Genomic DNA, 27,906 nt, shown 5'->3' with positions numbered 1-27,906 from the left:
CAATAAATCAACAAAAGGCAAAAAAAAAAAACACAAAACACAAAACACAAAACAAACCGCGGGAAAGGGGGGAGAACTTTTAAAAAAGAAACAAAAGAATTCATTCGAGAATGAGAAACAGTTATTATTATTATAATTATAATTATTATTCTACATTAATTTTTTGAATGGAGTTCATTTTTAAATGGAATTTTAAAAGCGAAGCAACAGTGCGCGAACAGCGCAAGCAAAACATATTTAACAGATATACACTATATACATATATACATATATATTGTATAAGAATATATTATATATACACAACTATGCGTAGTTTTTGGTAGTGAAACGTAATTATTAGTAGTTTGTTAAATAAATTGATATATACACACACGTACAACATAATATGCAAACATACATACATACACATCCGCATCTATACGCGATTCGATATATACACACACATACATACATACATACATACATACATACCTACATATATAGATATATTTGACTTTTGTAAAAGCAGCGCTATCGATTTACGAGCATACATATGTATAATTAGTACTAGGGATCCACAAAATGTTCTGGTTAAGAGATCGAAATTTATATTTAATGCATGCGCCTGGCCGCATTACAAAGTGATGCCATGCCACGCCCACACAGAATACGATATAAAGGAATAGAAGGAGGATGAACACTATTAAGCAAAAGAAAACGCCAGAGATTCCAGCAATGAAATTATTGTACGACAACTAATTAGAGCAATTCCATAAGTCCATAAGTTAGACGTTCCGTTGAGGCCATAGAAATTTTGAATCAGGCACTCAGATGCCACTTCCACAGATCTACTTACCATATATAGTTACAGAGACAGACAGACATTCAGACAGCTCACAGCCATTTTTGCAGTGTCTACCGTAATTCGTGATTCGGATGGATCGGCAGGAATATGTAGGAAAAAGCAAAAGCGATTCCGCAGCACACGCCTAGCAAAAGATATACATACATACATACACACATACAAACATATACACACACACACACGCATATAAAAACTAACAAGGAAAAAAGATCAAGTATTTAAGCCGCAGAAAAACAAAAACTAAGAAAAAATCTAACAAAATTTACTATTACAATTATAAATGAATAAAAATACGCGAATTGTAGTTTGTAACTAATGCTAAATGATACGGATGCGAGATGAAGATTTGTTTATAATTATTATACGAAAACCGCAAATATTATTAAATACAAATTATATATTATATATATACAAGCATATTATTATTACCTATGTATATCCAATATGGCATATTATTATTACATATATATTTCAACGCGAAACAAACTAGCGAGCTAGATCGTAAGTGGAGGTTATTGATTGAGGTTCCACCTCGCCACGCAGTTCCATTGATCCCCATCCCGGCCAGAAAAAAAGAGAAAATCATAACTTAATATCAATTAACGAGAAGGCAAACAACTGCCAGCGGCAAACCAAAACTCTAATTATTTAAAACACGAAAGCTGCGAGAGCGTATCGCAAACGAGCGATATCTTGTCTTCAAGCCTACGTCTATGAATTATGCAGGACTATGCAAGTTTACGAGTCTTCTGATTGCCGTTTGTTGTCCTCCGAGAAACAAAAGAAAATGTTGGGAAGCAAATCAAACATTTATAGATGTTCTTTTAATATTAAAGAAACAGAACGAAAGTAACAAAATAAAATAGAAAAATATTACTTTTGTAAATAAACTGTAACTTGTTTTTATAACAGGCTGTAACTACTTATCAGAGATACAGCAGGATCCAGATTGATATCAAAATCTCTATTAGGCTTTAAATGGACAACGCCGCATTTTTGTTTGAATATTATCATAAGCACCATCGTTCCATGGCGGTTAGCTTGTGTCAAGTATTAGTCATATACATATGTACATATATACTCGATATGTCTATTATTTTATCGATGGTTCCATTCTGTGTTTTGCAGCACTGTTGATTTTTTAAAAACTGAAAACGCGTAAAAAGTCGGAGAAACATGCTAATCTTCTAGAAAGTGTATTATTTTAGCTATCCAAACTATAGTTTCAGGGCTGAGAGTCTCAGGTAGTTTGTAACTGTGAACAGAACATCAAAAGCGAGGATTCTGATTTTCATTGGTATATGAGAAGGCATTTTTTGGTATACTTCTGGGGGTCAGAAGGTATATTTCATCGATAAGACCGCGGTCACTCCGTTTTTATAATACTAAAAGGTGTGGCATACTTTTGTGCGGCGATGGTATTTTAGTTAAATCTATTAGGTATCTTTTGGGAGCGGCTTTGATCCTAAGAAATATGGATGATATGATAAATATTACAAAATAGCGTAAATCAGCCATATCCTGCAGTTCTGAGGTCCTTAAAACGATTGAAACGATACGAGAAAGTCACCCATGGACGTAGAGTCGTGGTATGTCCTGATACGACAGGAAACAGCCGAGTTAGGGACTCGACCTATAAACAACGTTAAAATGGCATTATCCTTGATGTCCTTGCTTCCGAAGTGATTGCAAACCATTCGGGACATTGTCCCGATGACGACGAGGCGTGGCATGTCATGATCGGCATACAAATAAAGGAGAAAACGACAAAATAAATCTGTCCTATTGTTGTTGTTAAATTATGTTGTTGTTGTACAACAAAAGTTGTTTTTGTTATTGTTTTCATAGTTTTGTACAACAACAACTTTGGAAATTGCTTCTCTCAAATGGCCGAAAACCAGAAAAATTTCTAGCCGAGTACCAGGCCAACAGAAATCAGCAGAAAGTAGCTGGTTTTATGTTTTTTCACTGTGTCAAGAGCTGGATGCTATGAAACGCATTTTTTCGCGAAGTAACCTAAAGTATGCCACAAAATTTGGTCTTACATTTTACGTTGTTGCTTTCTGAAAAGTAACTAAAAGTATGCTACACGATTTGTATGCCATTAGTAAGCCATCAGAAGATCTGAAAATCGCGAAAACTCGGTTTACCCGTGATTTGTTGGCCGATCTGTGTTCGAGTTCCAGATCGGTAAAAGGACCTTTTTCTTCAAGGAGGATCCAGAGGACTTGAATGGATTTAGTTTTCATTCATATTTATTGATTCTTCATACGCATGTTCATAATACATAATTGCATATTTGACGACTTATTATAGATATTTGACATAATTTTAAATACATGCTTTTAAAGTGTGTGTGTGTGTGTGTGTGTGTGTGTTTGTGTGTGTATGTAGGGTAGTGTGCTTTAATCGTTAAACATTATCAATGTGGTGTATGCATATTCAATAATCCGTTATGCTCGTGCAGCTTCCGGCATTCACATTGAACGCTAAACAGCTAAACGTAGATTGGTTTACATGTAATGGGCATAATTATAGGTATACATATGGATGCGTGTCTAGACGTCTGTAGGACTTATATAACTGAGCAAACCACTGGGATATCCCCCAGGTAGTTTAACTTAAAAGCTAACAAGCTTGACGGCTTACCATATTTCCGTATATGTAAGGGTGTGTGCTCGTATGTGTGTGTTTTGGAACTAAAACAATTTACAAATAATTAGCAACTATTGCGAGAACTAAAAAGTGTGATCAAATCTAGTTAGATGCTAGGTCTGCCAATAATTACTTGTACATATGTAAGTTATATTATGTTTATGGTTTAGCTTTATGTGTACTAACTTTTCAACACTTAAATGCTAGGGAAATGGTGCGGCCTGCCAATTGGAAAGATTTCACTATACTCGTAGTACCATTCAATGCTTGCAATATCTCAAAGAGCCTGCAGGCTCGTTTAAACAGTGTAAATGCATCAATCTCTTGTTTGGTGAGGGGCGTACTTCGATATTCTTTAATTGCATTATTTATGTTTGTGTGAATTATGCTTCTGTTGCTGCCTCAGTGCCTATATGTGTATCTGTATCTGTATCTGTATCTTTATCTGTGGTTGTGTTTTTGTATGAATTATGCAATAAAATCAGCCTTAGTTATAATAAATGTTACTCGTGAAAACGCATTCTATAAGATTGGGTTGCCTATGACAATATTTGCGTTAAGCGCTGGCAAACACTTGAGAACCTCTTTCAATACAACACGTTACTTAAATCCGTCGTGTTATCTTTTTCGTAATACTTCGGCAAGTTTAAGGGGGTTTTCTATAAAAAACAAGTGTACAAAAAATCGTTTAAAAGTAAAAATCTGTAAATTTTACTAGCAAAAATTTACGTTTTGTATTCGTTTCCGATTCCGTTTCCAATATGCTTTTAGTTTTTGTTTTCGTTTTGGATTATGAAATTTGCCGCGTATGGAATATCGTGTTATATACTCGCATATTCATGTTTAAAAACATTATAAGTTTTAGTATATGTTTAGTATTTAGTTTAGTTGACTTGACTTGACTGGATATTCGGCTAAATGCTCAAATTCAAATATTATTGTTACTCGGTGCAACTTCTATCGTATTGTATTCTCCTTTACTTTCCTTTAGGCATATGTATATAAAACCTACGCTAGTTATGTATTGGATTAATAATGTTAATGTCGCTTAAATGTTTTGTGCATTAGTCGAACGCGAACACGAACACGAACACGAACACGAATGATCAATGGATGGATACTGAAGAAATGAACTTGCCCTGGCGGCCCCCTACATTACGAACTAAATCGGTTATTTTTATGTCAGTAAGTATGCATGTGTGTTTATAGTTATTTCTATGGGGACATTTCATTGAAATTGTGCAGATCGAAAGCCAACTAAAGAAACGAAATACATTCGAGTTCGATTCAGTTTGTTTTCAATGGTTGGAAAAGGAGTGCGATTGCATTTTGTGACTAACATAGTAAAATATTGCATACACACATTGCATCCTGCACTTGCTCTGTCATTAGATTAGAAATATTGTTGTTTAGTTGCTGGTCTCGGTCAGCCTACATAAATGTATATCACACGCAATAAATATAATAAATGTAATTTAAGATTGTGTTTCGTTTAGTTTCCTTCCTTTCCTTGGGCAAATTGGAGACACATGAACATTATCTCTGCCTCTAGTTCTACAATATCTGAATTTATAATTACTTTCTTGTGGGTTTAGCGCTTTGAACTTGAAAGTTGTGTATTTGCTTGAAATATACAGAAGTAGCAACGATTTGTTTTGTATCTGAAACGGATTCATTGCTATTCCTGCTATGCCGCTATGCCCCTTATGTGTGTTTGCTTAATGCTCTACTTGTGGCGTCTTTCCTCGGTTGCAGGCAGCCGCTGCTATTCGTTGTGAATGGCAATGACTGTTGACTAACTCTAATTAACGACTTAACGATTTGGCAAATGTTTGATTTGATTCCCGCAGCTCATGCAGCTCTTGCAGCTCTCACAGCTCAGCCTAGTGCAGCCGATGGTGATTGGCCTTGGGCATGGAGCCAACGATGCGCACACGTCCCAAGGTGCCCACCGCTCCAGCTCCAGCACCACCAGACAGACGCTGGTGGTGGTGCAGCATCTGTTGTTGCTGCTGCTGTTGTTGTTGTTGTTGTTGCTGCTGCTGCTGCTGTTGAAGCTGCTGCAGTTGTTGCTGCTGCAATTGCTGTTGCTGGAGTTGATGCTGCTGGAGTTGCTGCTGCTGCTGATTTTGATGCTGCTGAGGATGGTATTGGCTGCCTGGCAGATGGGGCTGCGACTGCGGCGCGTGCTTGGCATCGTTACAATCGCAGAACTGCGGCGGTGGCGCCAGGACCAAATTCTCGGTGCATAGCTGCATATTGTTGTTGCCAGGCTGCGCCACAGCCGCTCCGCCCGGCACACCAGCAACAGCACCAGAGGCAACAGCTACCAACTGTCCGCTGGGCAATACGCCCACAATATGCGTGGCCATCTGCTGCTGTTGTTGGATCTGCTGTTGTTGCTGCTGCAGTTGCTGCTGCTGGAGCTGGTGCTGGTGCGGAAGAGGATGTGGATGCTGACGTTGCAGTGTGTGCTGTGAAGCCTCACCATCGCTGTCGGCCTCCAAGGGCGGCGGCAACTGCATCAGCGAGACGGCCGAGGTGCGAGTCACGCCCCGCTGCATGGCAATGGCCGCTGCCTGCTTGCGTGTGAGCGAGTTGTGCCGCTGGAATGCCTTAGCAGGCGGCGAGGGACTCAATTCTCCGTCGTCGTCCTCTAGGTCGGAACGCTGCTCCATCTCCGATTCGTGGCCGCTGTTTCCCTTGTGCAACTGCTGCTGATGCTTGGCCACCAAGGCTGCCGTGTTGCTAGCTCCCCCGGCGGCTGCTGCCTTCGCCTTGAGGATCTGCTGGAGATGTTGCTGGTGGGCCAGCTGCTGCTGCTGTTGCTGCAGAATCTGCTGCTGCGTGGCAATCAATTTCTGGTTGGGATTCGCCTGCTGTTGCAGTTGCTGCTGCTGCTGCATCTGCTGCTGCTGATGGTGATGCACGTTGGGTATGCGTCCCAGAACCTGTGGACTCATCACTGATGTGGCATTGTTGGCGCCAAGAGATTTCATGTTGATGTTGCTGGCCATTGTGGCCACTGTGGCTGTCGGCTTGCTGCCGAGCTGCTGCTGCTGCTGCTGCTGCTGCTGTTGCTGTTGCTTTTGTTGCTGCTGTTGTATAGCGGGAGCGTGCTGCTGTTGCACCAACTGCTTGACAGTCAGCGTGGTGGTGGCTGCTCCTGCACTTGCTCCGCCTATGCTGATTGTGGTCTTGGCCATGGGCTTGCTGCTGGTCATGGGCTGATCGGGTATAGTCTTCGGCTCCTCCACAATGGTTACTGTCGGCTTCTTCTTGATGGTGTCTGTGGGCTTCGCTACAGCAGTTACTGCTCCTGCTATGGGCATCAAACCTTCTTGATCGCTGCCTACTACCGAGCTGCTAGTGTCGCACTCATCTTCGCCTGGACCTGCTACTGTGTGTGGTTGCGGCTGCTGTTGCACCTGCTGCTGCTGCTGTTGTTGCTCCTCCTCTGACTTCTTTGCGAAGCCGTTGGGCGAGGACTTGGAGGTCTTGAGATTGCTGCGTATGCGTTGTATCTCCTCCACCGACAACGAGTGCGAAATGGACGCGCTGCCAGAGTTTGAGCTGCTGCCACTATGGGGGAACACAGAAGGATCGATTAGAACATGGCGATAGCACACCGCTGACTTGGGCTTACCTGGCCTGACTGTTGCCGCTGGTCTCTGGCACATCGAACAGGGCTATCTTCTCGTTGAGCTTCGTGTTGCGCGCCACCAAAATGGAGTTCTCGTCCTCCCCATCCGACTCGCTGCAGCTATAGTCCGGCTCTGGTATGGGTGGTGCTCCACCTCCAACACCCATACCACCTCCACTAGCACTTCCATTTCCATTCTGTGCTGCTTGCTGAACTGCAACAGGCGCTGTCTGAAATTGTGACTGTGGTGGCGGTGGTGCAGGCGGGGACTGGGGTGAAGGCTGTTGTTGCTGTTGCTGCATTTGCACCTGAGGCGCCGCATAGTGGGAGGCGGGCCCTCCAGTGGGCTGCTGTGGCTGCTGTTGTTGTTGCTGCTGCTGAGGACGCATCTGTGTGGGAGCTGCATACTGGGAGCTGACCTGGTGCTGTGCCTGTGGCTGCTGTTGCTGTTGCTGCTGCTGCTGCTGTTGTGAGCTCGCGGAGGTCTCCTGGGGTGGCTTCTCTTGCGCTTGGCGCAGCTTCCAGGCCATCACGTTGCGCAACTCCTGGGGCGAGGCATAGATCTTGGCGTTGGCCGAGGGATTGAAGCTGCTCTGGACGCCATCGATGGCCGCACTGGTCACGGCATCGTTCTCGGACCGCTTCTTCAGCTTCTGCTGCAGGGAGACGGTGCTCTCGTACTCAGAGACGCTGCTTCGGGTCTCCACCTTGACCACCTGGCCGACAGGCGGTGGCGGTGGGGGATGATTGGGTGGGGGAAGTACTTGTCCGGCTCCGCCCTTGCCCTCCATGGTGTTAAGACGCTGCAGCGAGGCGTGCAGCGTGGCCACATCGTCCTGCGAGTGATGACCCTTGCCGGCCGCCTGCCAGATGGACGACACTGAGCCGTGCAGCTGGGCACCGTGCAGATCGGGCGTCGAGTGGAATCGCTTCAAGTCGCGTCCCCCAGGGCCGCCCACTAAACCAGCTCCACCCACTGTGGGCGTGGCCACTGGCTTGCCACGCAACGTGCCGTTGCCGCTGCCACTGCCACTGCCGATGATCCCGCCCTGCTTGCTCCTGGCCGTCTTGCGCTTCATTTCCGCCACACTGCCGTAGACCAGGGGTCCGCTCCGCATGGGTGATCCGTTTGTGGCGGGCGGCGTGGCCGCGCCACTGTCTGTGCCGGACTGGAACCGGGAGCTGGTCATCATAGTCGCATAGCGGCTGGCATTAGCGGCGCTGCCATCGCCCTGCTGCCGCTGGAACAGCTCCTCCAGCTCGGCGGCCGTAATCCGACTGGAGGTGGGACGAGCCTTGATGCTGGCCGTGCGCAGCTGGACGGGGGTGCCGGGTCCCGTCTGATTGTTGTTGCCATTTCCATTGCCGTTGCCATTGCCGTTGCTTGTGGACGCCGACGGCGCAATGGACGTAGCAATGGATTCCACCGAATTGGACTTGGTGTGCGGCACATCGTCCTCCTTCTCGCCGCCGTTCTCGAGGCCAGCCACCATGGACTTGGCCCTGGCACGACCCACGCTCAGCGTCGTCTTGGGGTCCCTTCGCGGCGGCATGGGTGCCATCCGCACACTGCCTCCGGCTGAGGAGCCTCCATGGCTGCCCGGTCCCATTGACATCTTGCGTGGCAGCGTGGCGCACTGGCGGTGCGATGTCTGCGGTGTGCTCGGACCACTCGACAAGTGCTGGCTGCCTGCCCTGGCCCCGCTGGGCAGATACTGGACAGTGGCCTGCATCTGGTGGGGGAACTGCGGCGATATCACCGTCATATTGACCAGGGCACCCGCCGAGCGGATCATCTCCACCACCTGCTCGTGCGAGGCGGCACTCACGTCCTCCCCGTTGATGGTCAGCAGGAAGTCGCCCGGCCTCAGTCCGGCCATGTCCGCCACACCGCCCGGATCCACGTCGTCCAAATACTGCAGAGCCGGAAAACGCTCCGAGGGTCGCAGCTGCATCAGCTGGGAGCTGGCCTTGGCCCCACGCAAAATGAAGCCGAAGCCGCGCTTGGCACGGTGCAGCACCACCGATCGTGGGGCATTATAGGCGCTACAAAAAGACAGGGATTATATATGATATTGGATTCGATTTTGGGGTTTCTGCATCTTCATACCTCTTCTTGATACGCGGCGCCGTGGCGCTGCTGTACTGTCCAATGGAGTTGTTGTTGTTGTTGCTAGGTGCTCCAGCTCCGCCGTTGCTCTCTGCGGACTGCTGCTGCTGGGACTGTGACTGGGGCTGCTGGCAGGAGCCGTTGCTGGTCATCGAGAGCGAGGGCGAGTGGTGGGGCTGCTGCAGCAGGGTGCTCGAGCTGCCCGAGTGGCCGCCGAGGCTGAGCTGCGGCGATCCCTGGTACGAGGCGGAGGAGGATGGCTGCTGCTGCTGTTGGGGCTGAAGCGGAGCCTGCTGGGGAGCGGGCATGCCCGTGCTGGCGGTCATCACATTGGTAATGTGCTTCTGCCGCAGATTGACCTCCTGGACGCAGTCGGCGGGGAAGAAGCCCGACTGATTGGTGCCCCTGACATAGCCCTCGAGGAGGCCGCAGTCGGTGCTGCCCACCACCTCGATGACGTCGCCGGGCTGCAGTCGGATGTGGCCCACTGTGTTGCCGACATACGGCTCCATGCACACTACAGTGGTGCTGGGGTGTCCAATCGAGCAGGCGGCCGAGTCCGAGTTGGTGCCCACACCCGACGAGTCGCTGATGATGTCGCTCGTGTCGCCCAGGGATTTGTCTGTGCGGGAGGAAGTCAAGGCCAGGAATGAGTGTCAGTTTGTTAGTCAGAGTGTGGGTCCGAGTGGATGCCACTCATTTGAACACATTTGCGAACAGTCTCTGGTTGCAGAATGTGGCTAAGAGATGCGCAGAGATGTGGAACTGTTGTGTGAATCATTCGAGTGAACGAGTGAATGAAATGCGAATGAATCAGAGGAACAGTGGATAAACTGTTCAGTCACAGATCACGGAGGATCACAGGGTTTCCCCGTTTGCGAACATTCAAATGAGGATTCGTATAAATAAATATCAACATGCAAAAATCTACTAAGAAATGCATGCCCACAATATACGAGTAATAATATTTATCAGAAAAGAAATGGATTGTAGTACATACTTAGCCGCTCGTTGTGGTTTTGATTTATGTTTTATGTACAGAGTAATTTCCCTTACACGAAACTCTTTATAATTGAGAAACTCAACTTAAACTTAAACTTAAAATGCAAATCAAATGATAAGCAAATGATGGGATTACCTGTCACAATGCTGATGTCGTCCTCGTGTGAACGGTGTCCCGAGGAGCCCTCGGAGAGGCTGGAGCTGGCCGAGCTGTAGGCGCCCAGCATATGCTCCGAGGGGCATGGCGAGGGCGGACCGTGCAGCTGCAACTGATGCAGCTGAAGCTGGTGCTGGTGTTGGTGCTGGTGGTGCAGATGATGTGGATTGCTGGGGTGGTGCTGTTGGTGTTGAAGCTGCTGATGCTGATGCTGTTGCTGCTGGTGGTTCTGATGCATCATCATCATCATCAGACCCCCACCGCCAACACTGCCGTTGGCGGTGCCACTGCCACTGCCACTGCCACTGCCACTTCCGATGCCATTGCCATTGATCATTGCACCACCAAGACCACCGCCAGCCGCAGCCAGCAGAGCTGCACCGGCGGCTCCATTGGCGCTCAGCCAACCGATGCCCGAGCGCCGCTTTGGATTGTAGCGCGGCGGTCCGCGGAAGGGTACTGTGGTGTAAGGATAGTAAGGATAGTATTCGCTTTATATGCATGTATGTATGTATGTATTTATGTACGGTGGATCATGTAGTGTTTGTGTGTGTGTGTGTGTGTGTGTGTGTGTGTGTGTGTGTGTGTGGGGGAATCGTGGCTGGGGATCCGTCCGAATAAACACCTTCACCTCTCTGTTGGAGAAATGTTGGAGCTCTACTCAATCTATTTCTTGGGATTCTAAGGCGGATTTCTAAGAACCCTTGTGGATTACTTACTTACTCTTACTTACTGGAACCAAAGGACATGTAATGTACGTACATACATATTTACATATTTACATATGTAGGTACATATTATGTCTGATCTGATGTGAAGGTAAACAAACGACTCTTACAAAGAAAGCATTCGATTAAGGACATTCTAGCAATGTCCTGCCCAACAACAAACGAACTTTTGCTGAGAGAGAGACAGAGAGAGCGCAAAACACTAACAAAAAGAAGGAACAAGAACAGCCAAAATGGCTGCAAAGTGAAATCAATGGAATTGAATGGAGTATGGAATATGGAATGGAATGGTACACATATGGTAATGGAAAACTATTTGGATACAGTAACAGTAACGGTAACGGTAACAATTATAGAGCAAATATTATTGGGTATTTATGGGTATTTATCTCAAACAAGCAAATGCAAAATGCAAAATACGAAATACGAAAAAGTGTGAATAATTGTTGTAATTGTAGTTGCATTTAAAAGTTCGAACTTGTCAGGAATAATACGCATATTTATTTATTAATAATTATACATGGGACTAATGTACATTGATATGAAGGAGAGAGAGACCTGAATGATGACTAATGGATGATAGAATGAAATGACGAGAGCAGTGCTCAATGGCGGAAGAACGGAAGGAAACTATACGGATAAGTCCGACGTGATTGATGGTGAATATATGTATATATTTATAGATATATGTTATGATATATGTATAAGGAATAAGGAATAGATTGAGTAGAGAGTAAACAAATCCAAACAGAGAACTGAGAAAAGTGACAAAAAAGAAAAGAAAACAAAACAAAACTGGAAAATGGAAACTGTTGATCGGCAGCCAGCGCTCAGTTCCATTTGTAATTTCGGAAACATTGAATATGAATTAAATATATGAATATGATTATGAACATATGAACATCTGTGGCGAGTACACGAGTCGAGTGTTTAAGATGGATCCCTGAGAGGTGATGACTTACCAATATCCTCCGATTTGTAGTTCTCAATGACTTCGGCCAGCTCCAAGTTGCCAGCTATGACAGCCACCTATAGAAAATAGACAAATGAGGCATTAGATGGTCAGCACAGAGCAGACACGCACACCCAAAACCAGCAGCAACTAACTAACTTAGAGCTTAATGTAATTCAACTTAAATGCTAAACTACAGTAGCAGCAGCAGCAGGAGAAAAAAAAACTATCAACTACTTGTAAATTCCATTCACTACAGATACATTTTGGGGCTTTTGTTTTACCTGATAGGGAGTTTGGTTGGCAAAGTTCTGGGCACCGCGCTGGGCGCCCCGAAAGAGAAGCATTCGGGCACAAGCCTCTTGGTTGTTGACGGCGCACACATGCAGCGGGCTATTGCCGGACGCATTGCGGCCATCCATGTCAGCACCGTAGAACAGGAGGTGTTCCAAGTGCTGAACCAGCCCGTGCCGGCAGGCCTGTCCCATTCGAACAGTGCGCAAAGGATTCAGATTCAGATGCAGATGCAGATGCAGAGGCAGTTGCAGTTTGCAGATACAACCCCCGCGGGTTACAAAAGAGTTAGCAAGCGTTTTTTTTTTGGTTTTTTTTTTTTGTTTATAGAGTTGAGTTAGAGAGAGAGAGAAGAGAGAGAGTAAACAGAGAGAGAGAATTCAAATATTAATTGGCATTCAGCAACTTGGGGGCGGGGCAGACACCAGTTTGTAGGGCGACACCAGAGAATCGTTGGACGGGCGAGGGGGCAAGCGTTTGCAGATACAAATCTACGAGACTGGCATGTCTCAATGGACCGCCACCGACTCACCTGATGGACCTCGTTCCAGCCCTGGCTATCCTGGATGCCCAGCGTCGCATGGTCATGGAGCAGGCTCTCCGTGATCTTCGATTCGCACTTTCTGGTGATCGAGATGTACAGGGGAGTGATGCCACGCCCATCGCGATAGTTGGGCGACGCACCAAGCTCGAGAAGGGTACTGAAATGGTAGAGCATGATTAGAAAATGGATCGTGGGTTCGCATGAGAGCGAGTCTGCCCAACCTGACCGCCTCCAGGGAGTCGTGCTCTACAGCCCGGTGCAGGGCCGTGGTGCCGTCCTTCGTGCGGTAATCCAACAGAGCTCCGCCATTGACCAGAGCAATGAGCACTTTGTTGGGTTTCTTGGCACCGGTGGCCACGCTCAACGGTGTCTCGCCGCTCTCCGAGCAGTGGAAGTTCGGGTCCAGTCCCTTGGCACACATCTTGGCAATCTTCTCCACATGCCCGCCGTTGATGCACTCGAGGAAGCGACGCAGATTGGCACGCGTGTGCAGCGCCTTCAGCTGGCGCTCGTCCAGGGTCAGCATTTTGTATACGCGTCGCTTGTACTTGAGCTGCAATCGGAAAGGAAGCAAGCAAAAAGAGGATGAACATTTGTAAGATTGTAAGGGATAGACACACTCAACTCACCTCCAAGTAGCCGACGGGCCCGTTGAATGGATAGTCACCCAGCCGACGCTCTTCATCCAGAAACTTTCCCGCCTTCCCATTCGAGGGCGGTGCAAAGAGGCCGTAGTTGAAGCTCTCCTTTAGTTCCTGCAACAACCAAAACAGACGAGAAGGTGTAATTGTTATGTTTCTGTGTGCGAATCAGAAGCTCCATTCACGTGGCTCAAGTCGTGTGCAAGAGTCGCACAAAGGACTTCCGGCTTGCCAATGGGCGAACTTGCTTCTCATATACTACGAGTACACTACATATGTGCAAAGTTATGTATTTTGTATGCTTCCTGTTCACAGAATCCTTCACAATGTCCCCGCTAATGAGACAGGAGCGTGACTGGAGGAGCGCCATCTAGCGACTGCTTGCTGCAAGTACCCCTTCTCTTCCCGGAGCAGAGCGGCAGAGACTTTCATAATTTAACGTTGCCTTTAAGTGGCAATTTCTTGTTTTAATTAAACAAAACAAAAAAAGAGAGAGAGAGAGAGAGGGAACTCTCCCTGCAGTTACTCTTCCTTGCGTGGAGTGTATAACGGGCTTGCCTCTGCCACTGCATTAATTATGCTAACTGCGTGTGTGCTCTTCTCGTTGGGCTCTACGCCCCCTCAAGTGGCAAGTGTGGCAAGTGCCCCTGGGCATTGAGAGGCAGGCAGTTTGCATGTTGTCTCATAATGTGCCAAATGTTGCCATTAGAGAGGAAGTTTCTATACAGTTGGGAGTTTCCCCTTTTATCAGTGTTGGTTAATGCATCAGGCACATAATTTATGGGCGACAGTTATTACAATAATAATTAGAAATTAAACATTAGAAGATAATTTAACGCTAGTTCCGAAAGGGGAGCGGTAGTTATACATTTATTCATCGTTTTCTTTTTTTTTTTCTATATATCCTGGTTCAAATTTGAATTTTAACACACTCAATCAACTCTTCAACCTGCACTTTAGCTGCAGAACTCGAAGAACCAGTTAAGTAGTGAGTCTCCATCTCTTAGTTTATGCAGTTTCGCTTGCCAGTCACGTATCCCGCTACTTTGTTGAGATAGTTGTATCCCAGAGATCTGAGGGGAAAATCCACCACAATCCACCCTTCGGCCGCATAAATGTGTATGTATAAACCGCACAAACTAACACGCCCCCAAAAGTAGCAGTAAACCCCATCCCTTAGTGCATACTCACCCTCTTCTTGCTTCACAAAACAACAAAACACGTTAACTGCTTTGCGCCAAATGGTTTTTATGGCGTCACCCCATGCCATGCCCATCCCTTTTCCCTCTCCCTTCCTCTTCCCTTTCGAAATCACACCCATCTGTGTCTCCGTCTCCGCCTCAGTACGAGTCTCAGTCTCAGTCTCAGTCATGCACATGCAAATTGCAGACACGTCGCTGCCCTAGACCCCCAATGAGAAGGGAATACGCGTATACGCCGCCTGCCCTCAGGCTGCCAAGGGTCGAGGGAGTGGTCCAACTTTCGGCATTCGGGGGCTGCCCTGCCCCACCCTTTCTTACCCTGCTCCAAGTTCTACCCTGCCGTGGCAGCCAGGATCTGGGGGTATGTGGCCCAAAGTCAAGTTGTTTGCGCAAATTGCAATTTTATGAGTTCTGATTTCGATTTTGCAATCCGTAAGACGGCTCATAAAAAAACATCCACGTTCAGGGGCACAGGGTTGTGGTTCAATCTTTGTAATCCGAGGAAGCCCATTTCCTGGTCGTGTCCCCCTCCCTGCTGGAAGCTGTTGCAAAAGTAATTTAGAACTTTTTGGGTTTAAAACACTTTTCAAACAGTTTTTCTCATTTTTCTTACCAGTTTTAGGGGTTGGGGATAAATTTTGTTCTGCCACAAAGTGGGGCAGGGCATGCGGAATGTGTATACCATGCATTCCATGGGGAGTGCCAAAGGGGAGGTATTTCTCCATAAATCATTGCGAAATTGCAACTGCATCGGGCATGGAACATAGCCTCTGGACGGCCCCCAATGCATCGCGAAGGACCATTCATGGAAATTTCCATTAAGTTCAATGCAGTTTGAACAGTTTTAGAGTAGAGATTCGCTCGATTGACAGTTTGAGAGACACTGTATTGCAGTTTTAGCGGAACTTCTGCACAGTTGGATGGAAACTGGGTAACAGATGAGTGTCAAGCTCCTCTCTCTCTCTCTGCGATAATAGAATCCAAAGTAAATGTCAATGTGATGTTCGCGATGTGCGATGTGCACTTGCCAGCAAATAAGCGACTTCCTGTTCCAATAAGAAGACCCCAAGGCAACCACTTGGCAACAACAACAACAATAGATACCAGCAGCACCAGCAACAACAAAAGAAATCATTGATAAACATTGTCAAACAGTAGTGGATGGATGTGTTTGTGACTTTTTTGTTGGGTCTGTGTTGCTGTTGCTGCATTTGTTTGCCTGTTGATTGAAAGCAACGCTGAGAAACTGAGAGAAACAGAGGGAGGAGAGCGAAGAGAGCGGTAGTGAGCGGAGCACGGAGAGACGCTTAGCAGGTAAGCATAAACAGTGCCAGCAAAAAGTAAATAGCCATGGAGCCAGCCAATGGACTGGACAGCAGCCACCCCAAGCATGGAAGTGGGTCGCCTGCCTCCGATCACTGACCATCTGTTGCTCGAGCTGCTGCCTCTGCTGGTGCTGCTGCCGTCGGTTCTAGTTGTTGTTGTTGTTGTTGTTGCTGCTGTTGCTAGTTGCTGCTGCCTAGTCGTAATCTCATTCTGTGGCAGCAATTAGAGTCGCAACTACATAGCTGTGGCACTGCTTGCACTGTGCTGCAGCTGAAGTCAGGGCTTGAATTTGATTCGCTTTTTGGCTGCGGCTTTTCTCAAGTCTTATATACTCGTTCATACATACATTTATGGCCTCATTAGCGTCAGCAAAATATTCATTTGCTTGTTTAATTATTTTATTTAGCTTACGAATTTCGGTTGGAAATGTTATCCGGCGTTGTGGGAGCTTCTGAATGCGAATGCAGACAGTTCCAGTACGGTACAGTCTCTCATTACCATCCAACCCACAAAGCTCATGCCATGCCCATCACTATCCAACTCCCACTCAAAAGGTATCGAATATCCAAAGATCCACAACAGAATTTGTTGACAAAAATAACAAAAAGAAAGGAAAGAGGAGAGTCGAAATGATAACGGAAACAGGCAACAGAGCAGGGAGCAGAGGCTGCACCATGGGCTATAAATGAACAAAAACTGCGCAAAAACGATCCAATTACTGATTTTGCTTGAACTATCAGCAAATACTTGTGCAAATAGACTCGTGCATTTGTGTGAGACAAAAAAGATATCCAATCCATTTTTAGAGCAAATATGGTTTAAAGAACACATTAGCCGCAAGGCTGTGTGCGTCAGAGTCCGACCGTCCGTGAATGGGTTTTGGGTTTGTTTATTCAGATAGAGTCTCTCGCTTGGGACTGGAGTATAGAAAAGTCTTAATAAAGCATTCTTCACCTCAATGCCATTAGGGTTAAATGGGAGAACTTCCTCTACATTAGCTCCAGATTGAAGCTTGGGGAACTTTAAAGAGCAAAAATTCCGTCCCTTTTGTTAGAGTGAATTCAAGTTTTAGCACTTCCTTTGCCCATTGTGCAGTGGTCTTTGTTCTGGCACATTCTCCGATTCCGCTTATGCCTCGACTTCTCAAGTTGCAGCCAGCGCCAGCCACAGTTCCAACTTGAAGCTTCAACATCAATTTATGTATTCTTCCAATCACACGGGCAGGCACACGGGCCAAGGCTTTGGCTTTGGCTTGGACTTGGTCACATCATCTTATAAGTTTAAAGCTCGTTTGGCCAAAAGGGAGCAGCAGCAGAGCAGTAGGAGGAGGAGGAGCTGGAGGATGCCTGTGGTTAGCCACAGAGCCACGTCCCAGCCGGGCAGCAGCCCCCACTTTGAATTGGAGTTTGGAGTCGAACAATGCCTGGCTGTGACTTGATCCAAGTTGCGTTCTGGAAACCGGTTGCCCGCCTGGAAATGAGTTTCGTGCTCGATTTTCTTTGCCAATTTCGAGTCACTGGACCTGGGGATGTATTTCTCCGGTGGGGGCACTCTGATCTGGATCGGATGTGGACTGTGCCTTACCCTTTCTTTACCCCTCTAAGTTGACACTCGCATTAATTTGGGTGTTGCACATTAATTTATGCGTGTAATTCTGTAATTAATTTCAAGTTGATTGGTTTTTGGCCCTGCATTTTCTCAGTGCACGAAACGGAGCACTTCCCTCGTTGAGGTCAATGACGTGTTGCCTGCTGACTGCCGCCGCCTGCAGCTGCTTCAAAGTCAAAGCCATTCAGCAAACTTTACAAGCAACATCCCGTCCCAGACCAACCCAACCCAACCCAACCCATTGCATTCGATCCCATCGTAGGCTGAGTGGGAACCCTTAGGTCTCTACTGCTCCTTGTACAGCTTTTGGTTATCATATAAAGTAGTCATCGCAGAGGGGGAACAGCGCGGAGCTGGGAGCTCCTCCTCTGTTTCGAAACTAGTTTCGATTCGCTACATTTTCGTGGGCAAAAGTGCGCCTCTTTTGGCCTGTCTGTCTGTCTGTCTGTTGGCGGTGCCCAAGATGTTTGTCTTGTCATGCCCACCTACAGCATCAGAAACAGCAACAGATTCGGTTCTAGCCAAAGGAGAACTAGAGCTAGCACATCTGAGGCTGTGGCCTGCTGGAGCTCTGTGGCTGTGCTGAATCTTCGCCTGCCTGCAGAGGGCTTCGTCTTCTCGCTGCAGAAGAAAGTGTTGTTGAAGTTGAAGACTTCTTTTGGGTTGCCGCTGACTGAACATTTATCTGAGTCAAGTGCATTGAACTTCCCTGCGTCTCTGCAGCAAGCTTGCCTCCATCGAGGGGGCGTGGCAGCAGCACATCGTTACGCCCATCAGCCATTCATATTTCTTACACTTTGCTGCATTTAGACAAACAGCCCAGGAATGGCAGGGATGCTACAGGAATGCTACGCGAATACTCGAGTACCAGCACTAGGACTAGGCACAAACGAACATTCGACAGACAGCGTCGAAAGGTGAACTACGAGCACAAATTGCTGGAATTTAGTTGCAGTCAAAGGATGTGGATGTGGATGTGGACGTGCCACACGGTAGATGCATCAGCGAGGGGCAGAGAGATATGCGTCAGGCAGCATAAAACTGTGAGTGCAGGTGACAGGCTTTTGCAATAAAACTTCTGCAAAACAGCAGAGGAATGGGAAACGCTGCTGCTGCTCAATACTAGCGGAAGAGAAAGGAGACGAGACCTTTCAACGTTTAACCGTTGACAATGTTGCACGGAATGTGGCAGTATTCCGCCCCCTCCAAAGAGAGCTTTCAAAATCCCAAGCCAAGCCACAGCTAAGGCCAGTAACCATGACAGAATCTCTTGTTGCAAAGATATTTTCATGTCGCCGGCAATGTTATGCTTCGTCTCCTTGCTGCATGACGGCGGGGGTGGTGCTATTGGCGGTTCCGTTTCCCAGCATGCTAGACTTCCACCTACATATGTAGTTCTCCAAGTAGCGGAAGAATTAGTCCATTCGAGACTTACATCATAGGAGACTGTCTGCTGCTTAAAGCTACATGGTACAGTAAACTTTCAACTGTACAGTTTTAAAAGCATATGAGAATAATCTAACACAGGCATAGAGTAAGTATCTATAATTTAACATTCAGTTAATGCCAGAAACCTAAACAAATTCCACACACAAAACCCGGGGAAAATCAATATTTATATAGAGACAAGACCCCAAGGAAGGCCCATGAGACCAGCAACACCAGCAACAACAAACAAAAACAGGCAAGAGCAGACATTAAAAACAAAAACCCGACAGAGAACATATGTATATGTACACTGTACATCCATCTGCAATATTCCCGTACCCGATTATGACTGGGATAAGTAGACTCCTCAGTATGCTGCTCTCCCCATGCCATGCCATCGCATCCCATCCCCTTTCCTCCTGCTGTCTGGGCAGAAACATGCGACAAATTCTGATGGGGCAGGGCACCTGCAACGGTGGTGAGTGTAAAGGGTCTTCCAAGTATTCCTCGTTGGCGTTTTCTTAGCTCCCGATGGGGGTTAAAGAACGGTGGAAATGCTTTCAAGCATTTTTTCATATTCATCTACACAGTAAGCCATCGTGGAGCTCAGGGAAGGGAAGGGAGCAAGGAAGGAAGGAGTGGGGCTGGCAAACAACAACAAAATAAGCATAAACAAAGACCAGAGAGAGAGAGAGAGAGGAGGAGCGCAAAAATGTAAACCGCAACGAACATAAGATACACTTAAGTAAATATTACTATGACACGAGATTCTAATGGCACCCACGCTTCCGTCAAATAATTCTTGAAACTCTGCTTGAAAAGAGATTCAAATATATGAAATTTAGCAACTCAAAAGAGACTTTTTTAAGTCCTCCGTATAAGTAATCATAGGTATTTGTGAGTTTCTTTAAGCTTACTTTGCATCCATTGGATCTGATCTATTTGTGACGCAAAGTCCGATACACTAATTCGACTTTCCGCATTGATTTTAGGGTAAAAGGTGGTGGAAAAAGTTCTTAAAATTCCATTTGGGACTGCATTTTGCATCAGCACCTAGTGCACGAGCATAAATTAGCAAGGGAACATGAGCCTGCCCAATGAAAGGCCTCAAAGAGGACACCACTGTCGACTCTCCATTGTCCATTTTCATTTGTATGTCAAAGTCATTCCATTCCATCCCGTTGGTCAATGTAGAACAACACAATGCGCCACTAAACGATACACGACACACGACAGACGCCGACACACAACACACGACAGACAGGCAAGAGCGAGGCCTGATAATGATAATGACAAATGCAATCATGATCATGATGACCATGAGTCGCCTCGGACATGCGAAACATGTCCAAGTCCAGTGATCATTTTCTTTCACTGACCATTTGCTTGGAGCACTCAAATTGCTAATCGATTTGATGCCAAACGTGCGCTCCGATCCGATCGCTGTTCCAATCCAATCCAATCGATCCGATCCGCATTGGGCCAAGCATTTCACCCATTTGTTCTGGCCACTTTCTTTCGAACGTTCTCTCCTCTCTCTCTCTCTCTCTATTTGCCAGGGTTATTTATGTCAGGCACAGGGGAGTGTGCTCTCCACCACGTAATTGTCATCCACCTTTCAACAGTGGATTCCTTTGGTTTCGTTTGAGCAAACCTCTAAAGCAATTTGGGCATTAATTCTATTATGGCCAGACTGTGTGGAATTACTGTGGGTCCACATCCCCACCACCATTCAGGCTGCCCGTTTCTGCCCCACTTTGATTAGAACAAGGGAGGGCTGCCCAAACTAACAACCCTCACACAAAAAGTGAATGAAAATGAAACAATTTTTATACAGGAAGGAGAAAAAACAAACATACTAAAGGAAGGCGCATTCTCATTCTTCTATTTGGATGACAAAAACCAAGGCAATGGACATTTATTTGCTTAACTTTTCGTTTGAGCACCAGAATTTTTATCTAAATTCGAAAACTAAAACATTTTCATTCTTCAGTGCCTTTGATTCCCTTCGAAACCAACAATAAATACAGAGCAACCATCCAAGCCATCCACGTGCCCATTGACCCCTTTCTAGATTTACTTTCGGAGCGGACCGGATCAGACCATAGCGATAGCCTCTCTGTGTCCGTGTCCGTGTCCGTGTCAGAGTCCATGTCCGCTAGCGATGCTGGCAGACATTCGCCCAATCAATGCAACACCGAGCGGACAAATGGACAAACGGCCAAGCAAACTGGCAACAAACTGACTGGCAAACAAGTTGGCAAACAAACTTCCGTCTCAGTGCGCCTCAACACGTTGCAGGCAGTAAGCGGCAAGCGGCAAGCGGCACGAGGCATGTTCTGACTGATGTGATGTGCTGCTTGTGCTCCATGCAGCCTACTGCTGGAAGCTTCATGTGACCCAAATAGACTCCAATCGGTCAACAGATGGCAGCCACAGGAAAGAAAGCGCAACAAAGGTGTACAGAGAGGCAGCCGCAATGGGGCACTGCCGCAATTAGCCGAGTGGCTGCGAGTTGTCACCTGAAACTGAAAAAATCAACATCAGATGACAGCTCGGGGCTGTCTGTGGAGCCTCTGAAGCCCTTCGGTCTCTAATCGAATGATCAAAGCAGATCATCGGATCAAATCAAAACAGATGAGACCTTCCCATTCGTATTGTGTGGCAGTGGCACTCAACTTGGCCATCGACTGAGACATAAATATATTATTGTAGATTACAAAACCAGTCGAGCAATAATTATATAAATAAAAGACAAAGCTTGTTACGCAGAAAAATTAGAGTCCCGTTTGTTATTTCGTTTGCTTCACACGAAAGTCCCGTATTTGCCGAGAGCGCCTCTCGCGCTTGCAAGCAGTGCATTGTTATTGTTGTTGCTGAGAGAGCAATGGAATGACCGAATTGGGAGAGAAGCAATGCGGAGGAAACGATCGGCATTAAGAACAACAACAAACTACGGCTACCTGCGCTCGTGGCGAAATACAAACAAACAGAATTGTAAGAACGGGATTCCATCTGGTAGTCTATTTCTGATATTTATAACTTAAAGCGTAGCATCTGAATGCTGAATGCCCTGCAATGCAAATCCAATTTACCCAATGCAAATCTATCCGTCAGCGAAGCAATTAACGTGAGAATGCGGCAAATGGTTTCCACTCCATAAATATAATCGGTAAAACTCTGAACTCTTTTTGCAATTGCTTCAGTTTCAGTTTCAGGTGTGAATACTGTGGGTGGCGGGTGGTGGAGTCAAGGAATTGCAACAATATTTCCAAACTATTCCGCCACACATGGCCCACTGGCTGATAAAATCCAGCTGCTGGCCAAGTGTGAAAAACAACAGAGATAGGATACAGAGAGACGGAAATATGTAAAGGAAACTAGTCTAGTCGAAACAGCTGCAATAACTGTCAACCATGGACATTTTTTGTTTTCCTAGTTTTTTTGGTTAATTTGCTAGAGTTCTATTAGACAGAGGCAGGAGTTTACGTACGTAATGCACGGCTCAAGCTACATATTTGCCTTGTGCTCTTCGCTCGATTTGAATATTGCTGCTTAGTGGCAGCAGCAGTTGCAGTAGCTTACGGTAAATGGAGGCAAGAAAGGGTGCCCACAAATGGTAAAAGCAACTAGAGTACGAAAATTTATGCAGCAGCAGCAGCAGCAGAAAAGTTTCCAGTTGCTGCAGTTTCCTCCGCCATGGATGCCGTTGCAAAAACTGACCGCAGCCATATTTGACAACGAAACGTGCTCGGGCAGCATCTGAGCTCTGTCCATTCTCCGCTCTCCACTCTTTGCACTTCGCTCCGTTCTCGTTCTGGTTGCTCCCACTAGAGTGCATTAAATCAATCTCTGGGGCAGCTCCCTACCTCTTGTGAAAGCCCTGACCAGGAAAGTGGGCAGACCTGCGGTATGCCTGCCTGCCCTTTATTTACGGTCCAGTGTGGCGGCTTGAGGTAAAAAGGAGAGCAAAGCTCTCAGCCACAGAAAATTATATCTAATAATAAATTTGTTTCACATGAAAATAGAGCAGGGATAAGTGGCAATGAGAACACCAAAAGGAATGCCAAAGAACACAGAAAATTCTACTTCAATAATGAAAAATGTGGACAGACCTTCTAGAATCTTCCCCCACTGTGCCCGGATGAATACGATTTAGTCCTAGAAATGAGGGAACATTTCATATCTTAGCTGCCGATGTCCCAACAATTTCCCTATCAGCTGGCCATCAAAGGCGCAAAAAATACTGCCAATTGGTTGGGAAAGGCGGCAATGCATGAAATCTCACAGCTCGTAAATCGATGGCAGCTCCCCCCAGAGACATACAGACACACGACGTCACACCCCCACCACCAGCATCTGTGTACGTTTTGGGGCGTCGCCTGGCGCGCGAATTATGCCACCAAAGACCAAACAAATGCGAAATCTTTTTTCTTTTTCCAAACATTTTTCCTCTTGCATGTTGCCAAATTGCTGGACTGCCGTGCGGTGCGGAGCGGTGCGGCAGAGTCGCTTCAAGATGCAATTGGAGAACCCAAACCAGAGGCTGCGGGTCTCGATGACTGCTGCACGTGCGCGGTATCTGCAAACGGGTTTTTGCTACTTTAATTTAGCCAGCCTCATGGCAGCAACAGCAGCTGAAGCAGCCACGGCAGTGGCGGCTTGCATCCAAAAGATATCTATGCAACGGCAGCCTGCAGCTGAAGGACACTCTCCGGCCTCTCTGGCGTCGCCGCGTAAATGAGGTGGAAAAACTGCGCAAACACAGAAAATGCCACAGAGCCCATTCCCCAGCGATAGGTAAGGAAAATGGAATAGGGGAAAGACAAGAAGGGAACTTCTGAGACCCTGTAGTAATGAGAAAGAAGCTACCATTATAAAGTGGCAAGCCAAGAAGTACGGCTGTGGCACACACCCTTCTTTCGGCCAAGACATTTACAGGGTATGCATAGAAATATGGAGAGAGCATAAGGCCCCAGAGTAAACCGTTCAGAAAATTGTATCGAAAAATCTGCGTCTTGTTTGGCTTCCAGGCGGTTCTGTTCTGTTCCTCCTGCTCTTCTTACTGCTGCTTACTTCTTTTAGCCGAAGTCAATTTTGCCAGAAATGAACTCGAGATATTTTTCTACGATCTGCCTCATCCTCCTCCTCCTCCTCCTCCTTCTCCATCTTTTCCTCTTGTGGCTGGCCATCAGAGTGTGCTGCAATCGGCGCTGCGAGCATTTTTGCTGGCGTCAAATGTTCTTTTCTTTGGCGTTGCTTTCAACTAGGGCTAGAGCCAGGCCACGCCCAGTAAAATGCTGGCATATTTGGGGATGGAGCAGCATGAAGGCAAATGCATCGACCCCCACTCTTTGCCACGTTGCCACAACGTTTAAATGGCTCAAGTGGTTGCAACCAAGTGAGGACCAATATGAGAACTAGGAGAAGCACTACAGCAGAATTCCTCATCCCCAAGCAAGCTTTTGGCATAGTTATCGACGCGAGTTTTATTCTCTAAAAAGAGTTCTTGGTCTGCATTTGGTCATAGGGAAGTCTGGTCGGTGCCGGGCACCTCCTTTATGCCAGCTCTCGTGTCGAGTCGACTCGAATGGCACCAATTGAGCTGTGATTTAAGTACGCCATAAATGGCTGAAGTGCGAGATTGAGATACTTGACGATAACTCCTCTGCGATGCGACTTTTGTACTCACTCAATGGCACTCAGGGCATATTCGTATACGTACATATACGGGTCGGGTTCTATTCGTTTCTTACCTGCAAGCAAAAAAGAAAACAACAACGATAAAGTTTACTCGATAATGGTTAATAATTGTATGGTGTTGGAAATAACACTAACCCCGCCCGCCTTCCTCCCTAACACTTAATTCATTATAATTATAATATCCGTTATGGCATCAATGTTTTCTTTCTCCCTCGACTGCTCTCCAATGCTGGGGGCTGGGATTGGCATGGCCCCCCACCCACGCCATTACTCGATTATCGTACACACAAACATTTTTATATTTTAAAACAAATTGATGCACACAAAACATACTCGTACGCCGACAGCAACCGGAAATGGTTCATTGTTCTCCAGCGTTGGGGCGACGGAAATTGAAAAGCAACCCAAAACCAACATCAAATTTAAATTTGCACAAAAAAACACAACAAAATTAACGAAGCCGAGCATTAAATGAAATAAAACAACATAAAATTGCCATTAAAAAGTGTAGTTAGAGTGCCACACACATGTAGGGGATGCGGGTGCGTTTCTGAGTGCCTGAGTCTCTGTGTGTGTACTGTTCAATTTGCCTGCAGCTTAAGAGGCGACCTCCCAGTGATTTTAAATCCCTGGTTTTACAGTTTCAGAGAAGGTTTTATCACGGGTTTCAACAGAGCACACTTTCATCGCTGATTGCATATGATTGTCGAAATGGCTAAAGCCGAAATACTACCAGTAGATGTTGAACGATTTTTTATGGCAATCAAAATAGAGAATAGAATAAAACTATAAATAGAAAATTAGCCTAGAGATTTGTTTTAATCTTTAATGGATATCTGTGTGGACAAGAGTTCAATTCCGAACATGATTTTTTCCGTTTTTCTTATGCTTTTTGCAATCATGGAACAGTCTTAGAGCCACTGTCTCCCACAGCTGCATAAATGTTGAACAGTTTTTACTTTAATATTCCATACTAAAGTGCGATTGGCGTTTTTTCATCTACTGGAAACGGCTGTTTACGAGTCAATTTTAAATAAGACATTATTTATTAATCAGTGTATTTTATTAATTTGACAAAAAGAGCATGTCTTGCTGGGGTAATATTTTCTTTTCTTATGTGTCTCCTCTCCGTTATTTGTATTTGATCTTCTGTTAATCCTCTGCGAGAGCGAGAGATAGAAACTAACGTGGAAAGCGTCTCTCCTCCGAATTAATTACCTCAATTGCTCTACATGAAAATACAATTAAAACCCTGATAAATAATAATACTAGTAAACCCGCGACATGTACATTTGTATGCCTGTAATTATACCTTTTAATTTGATGACGCATTTTGTAAATCAGCTCGAAAGAAATTGGGTTTCAGGTTTTAGATGGCAATTATTTTCGCATGTGCTTTGTTGTTTGATTCGTTGACAGTTTTGCAGCCACTTTGGTTGGTTTACTCTTTGTGAACGACTTTGGCACTCCCGACCCTCATTGCTCGATTGCCGTTGTATTCGAGTAAATTACCGTTGCTTTATTCATTGATTCCCAAAGAGATAATAGCAGGCACAGAAACGACAGAAACAACAAAAAGAGGGCAAATAATTTCACAGTCAAGGTCGCTTGGAGGGCGGCTTACACCGGCAGCTGGGTGTTGTTTTGTATCGTGAGCTGGGGCTGGTGGGAGTTCTATGAACTCAACTCATAAAACTCACTTTGCGAGCAACAATAATTAGCATTAATTCAGAAACAAAGTATGGCTCTGTCTGTTTTTGTTTTATGTGATGAAATAAATAAACTAACAGCGGCACAAAAATATCTATAATAACTGGCGTATTTCGAAAAGTTGTTCCCGGATTCCGTAAAACCATCAAAGCAATTAATGAAACCTAACCGCAATATCTACAGAAATATTTGGGAATCTCCCTCCTTCTTTTATATTAGTTTATTTCCCAAAAAAGTATATGGTTCGCCCCTACTGATAAAAAATGTGTCAGAAATGCAGTTGAAATATTTTGTGGTTTCTCTCTTTGCGGTTGTCCCTCTGTAAATGATAATGCTATCGAGAACTGTCCAATGGCGACCCGAAACCACTCACACACTCTGTGTGAAGTGGCCAGGGACATGGCTCCATGCCCATTCCCACTCCCATTTCCTCCTCTCGTGGTCCATTTGCGAAAGCCCGACGCCTGAGCCTGAAGCGTTAAAATCTTTTTTCCTTTTTGCATTTTAATTGAATTACACGGGTAGGCAGGAGAAGGAGAAGGAGCTGTGCTTGTTCGAGGACGGAGTGCACCACCGAGCTGGTTCGAGGTGCAGGAAAAAAGAGTTCCTGGTCGCGTGGTCGCTTCGAGCCATAAATCTGTAACTGTTTGCTGTACTTGACACATTTCGTAGTTGGAACTGAAGTTGCCCCGTTTTGTGGCGAGTAAACCAAATGTTGTTGCCAGCTAAGTATTTGCGTAGGTGGTGTGGTGTGTTCACTGTACACAAGTACATACATAACATCGAATATGTAAAATTGTATATTTGAGAGCCGCTGCAGGCCTCGTGTCCATTACAACTAAACTTAAGCTTAAACATTAATAAATATTCAATGGGACGATGAATGGCAAAACACTCTATGGAAAACTCCCACTTTGAACCTGGGAGTTTGGGCGGGCATCTAGATATGGTAAATGATTATCATTAGAGTTAAATGTAGATGATTTTTGGTAAATTTAACTGTAAATGCGTTAAGCCATTGAATGGAGTTAGGTAGAGAACCAAGCACCAACCTTAAACCAGAAGGCCACCTGTGCCACGCCACCGTGAACCATTCATTCAAGTGGAAGACACAAGACGAATGCAGCAGCCACAGCAGCAGAAGAATCAGCAGCGATTGCATTGTTCCAATGGTTCATCATTCATTTGTTTACATCGCATGGAATGGTACAGCAACGGTCAATCAAAAAGGTCCAATCACATATACATTGCGTAATGGGTTCGATGCCACCATTTCGTTTCCAATTCCATGCCCAGTGTTGTCATCAGTTGTTGTGTTGTAAAGTGTGTTTTTTGTGGAATATTCAATTAGATAAAATT

The 27,906-nt window shown here is 45.8% G+C and overlaps 1 protein-coding gene across 13 annotated transcripts in view; it reads right to left on the bottom strand.

Annotated features, from left to right (window-relative positions):
* Window positions 1-3,081: 3,081 nt before the first annotated feature.
* The window catches only part of LOC117585202 (SH3 and multiple ankyrin repeat domains protein 1), a 62,979-nt gene continuing 38,154 nt past the window's right edge, over window positions 3,082-27,906 (bottom strand). For 3 of the 13 annotated variants that reach the window (XM_034274622.1, XM_034274705.1, XM_034274784.1), the window contains 10 exons: window positions 27,600-27,617; window positions 13,559-13,684; window positions 13,151-13,482; window positions 12,918-13,086; window positions 12,376-12,570; window positions 12,102-12,168; window positions 10,391-10,870; window positions 9,253-9,874; window positions 7,146-9,188; window positions 3,082-7,081 (listed from right to left, as the gene is read on the bottom strand). In XM_034274622.1, coding sequence (XP_034130513.1) covers window positions 5,383-7,081; window positions 7,146-9,188; window positions 9,253-9,874; window positions 10,391-10,870; window positions 12,102-12,168; window positions 12,376-12,570; window positions 12,918-13,086; window positions 13,151-13,482; window positions 13,559-13,684; window positions 27,600-27,617 — 5,751 coding nt within the window. In that variant the 3' untranslated portion in view covers window positions 3,082-5,382. The remainder of the gene's footprint in view (window positions 7,082-7,145; window positions 9,189-9,252; window positions 9,875-10,390; window positions 10,871-12,101; window positions 12,169-12,375; window positions 12,571-12,917; window positions 13,087-13,150; window positions 13,483-13,558; window positions 13,685-27,599; window positions 27,618-27,906) is intronic. The other 10 variants (XM_034275023.1, XM_034274945.1, XM_034275612.1 and 7 more) reach the window with 10 other exon arrangements.

The sequence above is a fragment of the Drosophila guanche genome, unplaced genomic scaffold (assembly GCF_900245975.1).
Source record: "Drosophila guanche unplaced genomic scaffold, DGUA_6, whole genome shotgun sequence".
Taxonomy (NCBI): Eukaryota; Metazoa; Arthropoda; class Insecta; order Diptera; family Drosophilidae; genus Drosophila; species Drosophila guanche.
Note: the sequence above shows the minus strand (reverse complement) of the source record. Positions and strands in the feature narration are given on the sequence as shown.